This window comes from Ceratina calcarata, unplaced genomic scaffold, assembly GCF_001652005.2.
Source record: "Ceratina calcarata isolate Rehan_Ccalc_2016 unplaced genomic scaffold, ASM165200v1 scaffold48.2, whole genome shotgun sequence".
Taxonomy (NCBI): Eukaryota; Metazoa; Arthropoda; class Insecta; order Hymenoptera; family Apidae; genus Ceratina; species Ceratina calcarata.
The window spans coordinates 633586-642933 of NW_017172225.1; the positions used below are offsets into that span (position 1 = coordinate 633586).

A 9348-nucleotide genomic window follows, 5' to 3' on the forward strand; every position below is an offset into this window, starting at 1 on the left:
TTTGCCCGGTTTTTTTTTTAAATTCCCAACGCTGCCCGGAGAGCTATCTAGCGTCGTATCCGGCAGTCTTGGAAAAACAGCTGTATACAGCTGTCGTACTGTGTCAAATCGAAGTAGGGAATCTGTCTGCTTCTACAATAGCGTGTCGTCCTAATTAAATTGAAGCGCGGTGAGTCTTTTGAAACGATATACGCATGTTTTATTTCCCGTACTGTTATTATCTTTTGCGTTGTACACGATAAATCATACAAATCGGTTTGTTTGTTCGGTACATGGGCATACCGTGGCAGTGAGCCCGATTCGGCGAATCTACTCGTCAATTTCACTTCTCTTCTTTGTGCATGTGACTAGTAAAAGTATCTACTACGATAGTATCGCGTTCTCGCCGATTGTTAAATTTATATAAAACCAAATGGAATAATATTGAGAAGACGCCATGTTCATTATTCAGTTACTAACAGCAACAACACCTGTGATTGGTTGCGTGATGATCATCATTTTGCTGTTTGAAACTTCGATAAAACATTAGTTTGAGTATTGTATTTAGGATCGTCGCAGACGAGCGGCTTTTGGCACACGAGTTTATGTGCGTTATTCTTTTATTTTTAAGCGAAAATAAGCATGCGGCGCGGCTTCCTCTGGCTACTTAACTGAAATAACCGGTTTTATACAATTATGTGTTTATCACGACAGATACACATAATCTATTTGATTTTTGTATGTTATTGGTAAAATGATAGAGTCGTAGGTGTACGTTCGATTTCAAAGACTTTGAGAGGACCTAACGTTGTCTCGATTAATATTATACAAAACGATTGTAAAAACTGTCTTCGCTCTCTAGAAGTCCCTGTGGGACTGCCGTTACCTGGTGTACTGTTCCTCCTCTTATAACACGTGTAGGTTCTCCCAGTAGTCTGCCTCTCACTCCTTACGTCATGTCGTTAATATTTAATTATTACGAACAAAAGAACATTGTCGCAACGAACAAGTTAACGTCCTCTCATTCGTGTTAATTATTCTTATTGACGAGGCGATCATCCGAGTTGGTGAACGGTAACTTATCTACGGGTATGCTTAATTAAAATAATTTGGCCTTGTTTATTACACGACAACGCGCACGACATGAGTAACTGTCGTTTTTTCTTTTGGAATCTTCGTCCAGTGAAAACGAGAGTCATTAATTTCGTTTCGTTTATTGGAAAATCTTTCTCTGTATCCGTTTTGGATGTAATACTCGGTTACTTGTTTGTACAAGTTGTTAACCTAAGTTAGAACACGAAACGTAATGAAATCGTACAGAGAGATGATACTGAAGGTAAACGAACGTTGTCTCCTGCTGGTCCGTTGCATACGTATTTTTAGAAGTATTTTCACGAAGACTGCGTGGGGGGTATTTTGTGTACCGGATATGTACGCATAGTCGGACGCATGGGGGGCGTCACAGAGCGACACAACGTTATCGGATGATAGGAGCATTGTAATTTAATCATATTTCTCGAGTGAGTCGGTGCCAAACAGTCCGAACTCAAATGAGATAATTATTAGGTTAAATGGAACATAAAAGAAGGATTACTAAGGGGCGAAGAGCTAGACAAATGTTATGAGAAGAGGATTTGGAGAAAAGGGAACGGAAGGTAATAAGGGAAAGTGGTAGGGAATGCAACAGTCGAGGGAATATAATCACGACGAGGTAGAAGCAGGAGAAGAGGGATGAAGAAAGGACGATATGGCGAAGAGTGGAGCAAAGAGCTTTCGAAGGAAACGTCGAAGGTGCAAGAGAAATAGAGTAACGGAGACATTCGGGGGAGGATCGAGAGAGAGAGAGAGAAATAATGGGAGTGAGCAAATTGGCGAACGAGAAGGAGAAAGGGAAACTGAACAGAGACGGAGATTAGACAAGCGCACGGGAGAGAGTGAGAGACAGTTGCGCGGGTGGAGGAAAAGAGAGAGAGAGAGAGAGTCGTAGCCGGGTATCGATCGTCTGGCAGAAAACTACCCCTCGAGGAAGAGGCGCAGTGTACGAAACCACGTATGAGTAGTCGGTGGTGCTCGTGGTGCTCATGGTCCACGCGGATCTCGGCTCCCATCAAGTTTTCGTGCCTCGAACATCGTCGTCGTTGTGGTCTCGTCGGTGGACGATCGGCAGCCAAGCGTTAACGAAAGGTGTCATAAGAACACGACGTTTCGAGCGCTAATTCTAGGTGATAGATTCGTTCGTTACATTCGCATCTATCGAGAACTCTCCGTTTTCATTTAGTTGCTAAGTAAATATCGACTTTCGAGTCCAGTTCGCGAGAGATGCATAGATTTAATCGCGAGTCATGAGAGTGAAACATGTTTCGATTTTTTTATACCCGTCGTTTTCGCGCGATGAATCAATTCCGAGATTCGCAAAGAATTCATGGAACTAGTTTAAAACATTAACGTAGAATTACGGTTTGCCGTGGAAGCTAGGACGACGAATTAAAAGAGTTTCGTTATCGTACTCTCCGTTCGTTTAATCGCTGGTTGCATTATGGCCGTTGTTAGTCTGTTATTGAGTACACCTAGGCGAACCTTGTTCCCTCGTACGTGCAACCTTTGCCCTTATTCCTACGGCACTTGTTCTGTCCTCCTCGAAGGAGCGTGCAACTTATTAAGAGGGACGGCAGTCGTTAATTCCTCTTTATGAGCGTGACACTCTATTTTTGGAGTTGTCGTCTTTATTGCGCGATGGAAAAAGACTCGTACAAAGAAACCGCGTACATTCGAGGGTAGATCGCCGCGATGCATGTGCATGATGTAATTTTCTCCGAGCGTACACCGTAAACGCGGTGACAGTCGTTTTCATCGGACAAGCTGTGTACATATGTACTAGAATAACAGCGACGTTATTGCTCGTCGCGTGTAGGTATCCGCCGATCATTACATCAGAAGTATTTAAGTCACGCTGAAAAACGTGGTTGATCGATAACATTGAAAATCATTCGTCCGTGGACGGTTGGCGGACGGCCAATCGACCAGTCATAAATTCAAACTCCGTTTCCTTCTTTGTTTCTCCGAAGTCTTTTCCGATTATACATCTTCGATTAGTCGTCGCTTTCTCTCTGTTCTAGGCCTTCTGCTCTTCTCTGCGTAATCGGAGTACCGTAACACTACCACCATGGCGTTCGCAGGGTTGAAGAAACAAATTAACAAAGCCAATCAGGTGAGTGTTGGTTACTTTTAAATTCCATATTATCCATAAGGGAAACTTGCCGCGTTACACAACGTACTATGCTCACATCATTAAACATTCTGTGATGCCTGCTAAAATCGCAGATAGCGATCAATCGGATATCGGACTTTTTATCATGTTTTACCCTTTGCGGCGACCTTTCGCCGCCGCGATATTTATCAAAAACGCAACGTTCTAAATTAAAATATGATGCTCGACATTTATCTATCCGAGCAACGAGTATTGGCACGTTTAGCGGATCCATTTAATGTCTCGTGGGTCACCATTGGAACGCGTTGGGGGACGAAAGTATCGGTCTGCTGGTTATTAAGCCAAGAGTTGGAAGGGAAAAAGATGAAACTGCCAAGAATGGGGCACAATCGGTGTCCTCCACGAATATCGCGATCCAACTTTTTGACCTGGATTCAGAAGACGTCTGACGGCAATGTCCAACTTCGACCGCAGAAATCATTCTTAATTCATTTCCAAAAAAGTTATTCTTATAAACGTCGCGATGGCATCAAGAGATTAGCCGACCGCGCCGGGCCAGCTCTCTCCGTGAAAGTAATGCAAGTATCGGAGATAATTTCGATGAGGCTTCCTGTGCATTTCACGAGGGGTCGAGCTTAATTCAAAGTTCACCGGCTTTTTAAACGGAATCTAGGAAACGATATTCGAGGTTGCACGAGAGGTGCTTTTAATTCGATTCATAGAAAGACTCGGTATTCGATTCATGGAAATTTATATTCATTTATACGATTACCTTTCTTCGTCCATTCTAATTTGAAAGCATCGATTCATTTTTACTCCGTTGGAATTATTATCGGGGATACAATCGGCAAACGAATCGTTGAAGTACAATCTTTTATAAATGAAACCATTTCTTCTTTAACAAGAGCATGCATACTGATAAGATTAAAAACGAACCGAGTTACAGTAAGTTTGACGAACCGGGGTACGGGTGGTAACGCGTTCGAAGAATATTTAATGCCAGTACGTGTCCCAATAAAGTCGGGTGGGTCGGCGAATAAATTCGAATGAAGCGGCACGTGACATTGCAACTGGCATTATACGGGTGAGATTTACTTTAGGATCCGACGTTAATCGGCGATACTACCCATGTTCCCGCGTGTGCTACCCACTAACTAGCCAGTGGGTCACGTTAAATATGGGTCATGGTCTTCCGAGACTTTCGTCGAATAATCGTGTTGCCTGACTTGTACGATTTTCAACGATCTCATTATTTTATTGTTACCGGCACGCGCAGAATTCACCGCGAACTAATATTTTTTACATCGCGTTAATTAAGTTTCCTAGCGCTCTACCCACGGTCGTCGTTCGCCGCTCGTTATCTCTTGAAGTTCGGTATTCTCGTTGGCAAAATCTCAACAGACGTATCACCCTTAAACCGATTGATTGCAGATATTATTGATCCGAGAAACCTGCCACTGGCATTTTCTCCCCTTTTTCAAACATTTACCCCGTTTCATCCGTATCCAGGTTTTTCTACCCGTAGGGCATCCCGTTTCGTCTTTCAGGATTTACGGGCAATTATCCGACATCGAACAATCGACTTTTACGACGTATGATTTCGTTCGTTAATAACGTTATATTTTGCAGTATATGACGGAGAAGATGGGCGGAGCGGAAGGGACAAAACTCGACGTCGACTTTATGGACATGGAGAGGGTGAGTACTACTACACGTTTTTACATTTGTAAGGTTTCTCAGGTGTTCATCTGCCGTGTCGTTTTTAACCTTGGATCGATCTTCTTATATGAAATTTCCTCACGTTATTTTTTCTCTTATTACTCGGGAATTTTATTACGGAGAATAAATAAAACTTTCGAGGAGTATCCTAGAAAAAGCCTTGCAGCTGGATTGATTCACCAGATGATGTGTGACACCCTTTGATCACAGAAAACCGATGTTACGTACGAGCTGGTGGAGGAGTTACAATTGAAAACGAAAGAATTCCTTCAACCAAACCCAACGGCCAGAGCGAAGATGGCAGCGGTCAAGGGCATAAGCAAACTCAGCGGTCAGGCGAAAGCCTCGACTTATCCCCAGCCCGAGGGTGTTCTCGGCGATTGCATGCTCACTTATGGAAAGAAATTGGGCGAGGACAGTGTTTTTGGTATGTTCCAAGTGTTCGATTCCAGCTCGTAATTAATCGTTGCTCGAGGACCGAGCTTATACAAAACTTTTCAAGTACTTCCTGTGGCTTCTAGTCTCCGGTGAACATTTCCGTTTACTTAAACTAGTACTTTAGTCAATAGCCAACTACATTGCGTGAATTCGACTCATTTATCTTAGGAAATTCCTTTTCGCAGCTCAGGCTCTTATAGAAATGGGCGAGGCGATGAAGCAGATGGCGGACGTGAAATATTCGCTGGACGATAACATTAAACAGAACTTCCTCGAGCCTTTGCATCATCTGCAGACCAAGGACCTGAAAGAAGTGATGGTGAGTTGCCCTCATTTCGGAGTCTCGCGGCTTTTTGGCGAACGCGTGTTCCTTCTTGTTTCCAGCATCACCGGAAAAAGCTTCAGGGACGAAGGTTGGACTTCGACTGCAAGCGAAGACGTCAAGCGAAAGGTACACTTGGCCGCGAACTGACTTTATCTTCTCGCGTCGTTTATTGATTTATCTAAGTACAGCAACGGTCGGAGAGCTGAACACGTCGGGCTCTCGCAGAAAATTGAGCGGACGCGTGCCGTTCACAATTATATATACGTGCATTCGTGTTTCGTTTTAACATTCCAACAAATGTTTCGCGTAAAGAGAATAGAACTGCATTGTACAATTTGAGCATGCGTTCCTCTGTTATCAACATTTAGTTGTTGGTGAACGCGCATGAGATATATATATAGTTGACCGATGTTATCGTCATTTTATTTGTCGTACTCGCGAATCATTCACTGATTTTGCATGCGACCAAAAAATAGATTTCATTTTTTCCGTTTCTTTCTTTGCATTCTTAATCGTTAGCCGCTGGAAAAAGGTCATCCAGTCCACATTTTGGAAGTCCAGCGAAGTCTTCGTCACCGTACACCGGTACGTGACTTCTTCGCGGCCGAACATTATTCCCGTTCTTTGGTTTTTATTTTACGCTTCTTTTGTAGAAAAAAGTTAAATATTTTCTTTTCGTTTAGTTTCATCGTGCGAGGCAACGATTAAATTATTCACCAGTAGACAACGTCCAAGTCGGCATTTGTACATGCTTGCGTATGCGTTTAGATAAGAGAAGAAGAACACTTTAATAACTTTACTTTTACCGATATTTCTTTTTATTTTCTACACAGGTACATATATACATGTACATATATATATGTTGTATATATTGTTATTTACCGAAGTTAGGCATTGATGCAACCCAGTAGTACAGTTTTTAATATCTACCCCGGCGCAAATTTTGCGAGCAGGTTCTCACGTTTCAGACGACGAGATTCGTCAAGCCGAGGAGAAATTCGCGGAGAGTCTACATTTGGCGCAACTCGGCATGTTCAATCTCTTGGAGAACGATGTAATTATAGAATACAAATCACGATCCACTTTAATATTGACGATTCGATAGTAATGAGCTGGTTCGCAGGTAGAACAAGTGGCACAGTTGGCAACTTTCAGCGAGGCTCTCTTGGAGTACCATCAGCAATGTATCGAGGTTCTGAAAACGTTAACGGAAACATTGTTGGAGAAGTACGTATTAAATTATCCGTTACGTGCCTAAAAATCTTTGTTTAACATCGTGATAACGTGCTCGAATACAGAAAAGACGAGGCGGCGTGCAAACCGAAGATGGAGTTCGTCCCGAAGACACTGGCCGATTTACATGTCGACGCGTTACCAACATCGGATGCTATGAATGGTGGGAACTTCTCCCTTTACGGTAAAACAATTTTACACATACACATACGAGGATTGATAACGAATTGTTTGTTCTCTCTCAATTCCTCTTACTCCTGTCATGCAAAATCTTTCTACGTGTCCTGCAACTGTACACTGTGGCCGTGTATACCGTTCTTACTCTTTCTTCGTGCTACACTGGATTTCTTCGTCGTCCCTCTTGCTATCGGACGAACTTTAACAAAACAGTCTTTGGTTCGAAGGAAGAGGTCGTCTTAATTCGTACACGAATCATTTAATTACTACAGCAAACACTAACACACTATACTCGTTGTCTGACTGATCTCTGTGTTATGTATACTCTCGCATATTTGAATGTCTGTCATTCTGACACGATGTAGGGTCAAGTCGAGCCGGGTCTCCGATTCAGGCGGACAGGCGCTCGCAGCTAGAGCTATTCCCATCCGGAAACCCGCCACAATCTGCCAATGGTAAATTTTGCATGCGGCTGGCAACTTCTTTAAATGTAGTCGTGTCCGATCGAACAATTATTCCATTTCGATTCTGTCGCTTTTCATGTAAAACTTGTAACCGATGCAAAAAAAAATAATTGCTGTTTTCCCTTTCCTGTATTTTCCATAGTATCACTCATCCCTTTAGCACATTCGTAATTATCGATGCACGCATGGTACAACGAGGTATTTTTCATTTCTCAGGTACAGTGATTCACTGTATTTTTATAGTCGTTTAACTTCTCCTCATTCTCTTATATTTTATCCACGATTAGATTCACAAAGCAGATGATTAGCGATTCCTGATTTGCGGCTGTCGCAGCAAGCCTAGCATTCCGTTGCTCGGTGTATGAGATTGTTTCGACGCGATCGTGTTTCAGCTTCTCCTTTGCCGTCTCCAAGCAAATCGCCAGCCCGGAGTCCGATGACGAGACAACCATGCTGCACGGCATTGTACGATTTCGAGCCGGAAAACGAAGGAGAACTCGGTTTTAAAGTGAGTAATCAGTTTACGTAATATCTCGATCGAGATTTTAACGCATTTCGTTTTTGTTCTTTTTTTTTCAGGAACACGATACGATCAATTTGATCAAGAAGATTGATGAGAATTGGTTCGAGGGTAGCTTGAATGGTCGCACTGGTTACTTCCCAGTAACATACGTGCAAATCGTAGTGCCATTACCTAATTAAGGGGAGACGCGCAAGCGTCTCGAAACCAAAGAAACAACCTTCGTTCACCGTAACAATTGTCTTACGCTCCAATTAGCCTAAAGAGTTTCTCTTTCAATACTATCGTCTCTATCGAGATCTCTTACGTTACTATTACACGTTAGACTTGTTCGAAACGGATGAATTCCCCTCCGCAAGGTTTTACTCTATTCTCGATCGTTTTTTCGTTTCCCTCTTTCTCTATTGTCTCCGAGAATAGTTCTATACACGCATGTTAATGTACATATATGAAGTTACATTACGATGTCGTTTATCGACGTAAGGACCTTCGCGCGCGTAGCAAACCAGATTACGATATACATACATCCATGTATATGAAGCATAACATTATTCTACAAGTAAGTACACGTATAATCATGTATACAACGGTAGAGACACGTACCACGTTAGCGAGGCTGCGGATACGAGTTTGTATATGTCCGCGAGGAGTGTAATTGCACAGAAGTATAGATAAGTGTAGAGAAGTCGGTTCTATCTATAAGACGTAGAGCGATGTGCATAGGTATCCGCAGTCAGGGGCGAGTTCTCGTATCGAAAAGACAAGAAAAACTATCGTCGCATGTGTCATATGTAATTTGCCGACACACATCGCTCTATGGTTTTTCTCATCGAAAGTTCAATTGCACAAAGTAAGCGGCAAAACTGTATCGAATAACTCTTCCGTTCTAACGAATACTCTTTACCTCAAGTATTTTCCATCCGCTCGATCGGCTTGTTGTTTTTAGTCGAGTCTTCGCTTTTAAGATTTTATTTTAAGCATCGTCGTCCGATGCACGCGGTAGATTTAATCCCCGACGCGTTCAATCATCACAGTTTTACATTCGTGTTTTATTTTTATGTGTTTGTTACAGTTGTTTTTTATATTCGTTTTTACACGCACGGTTCCTGTTGCGTAAGTGAGGGAGAGAATGAGAGTGAGAGAGTGAGAGTGATCTCTTCATCGGAATCATACCCATGTTGTTGCGTTGGTCCGCACGGCGACAGACAGGAGACAAGCCGCATAACTCATAATTATCGTAAGTTAATTACATACGTACACATATTATTATATATTATACATACAT

General features: G+C 42.5%; 1 protein-coding gene across 11 annotated transcripts; it reads left to right on the forward strand.

Moving 5' to 3' along the window:
• Positions 1–62: 62 nt before the first annotated feature.
• EndoA (SH3 domain containing GRB2 like, endophilin-A) lies at positions 63–8972 on the forward strand. 11 transcript variants are annotated; one of them, XM_026816070.1, is made up of 13 exons: positions 63–169; positions 3096–3187; positions 4817–4885; positions 5117–5333; positions 5530–5663; positions 5729–5795; positions 6189–6254; positions 6623–6723; positions 6793–6896; positions 6968–7086; positions 7445–7534; positions 7936–8051; positions 8123–8972. In XM_026816070.1, the coding sequence occupies exons 2-13, from the start codon at positions 3143–3145 to the stop codon at positions 8243–8245; spliced, it is 1251 nt and encodes a 416-aa protein (XP_026671871.1). In that variant the 5' UTR covers positions 63–169; positions 3096–3142; the 3' UTR covers positions 8246–8972. The 11 variants fall into 11 exon arrangements, with proteins under 11 accessions (XP_026671871.1, XP_026671870.1, XP_026671874.1 ...); XM_026816069.1 differs by lacking the exon at positions 63–169 and adding an exon at positions 2000–2201; XM_026816073.1 differs by lacking the exon at positions 63–169 and adding an exon at positions 2000–2201 and having other exon boundaries at positions 6968–7065.
• The last annotated feature ends 376 nt before the right edge of the window (positions 8973–9348 follow it).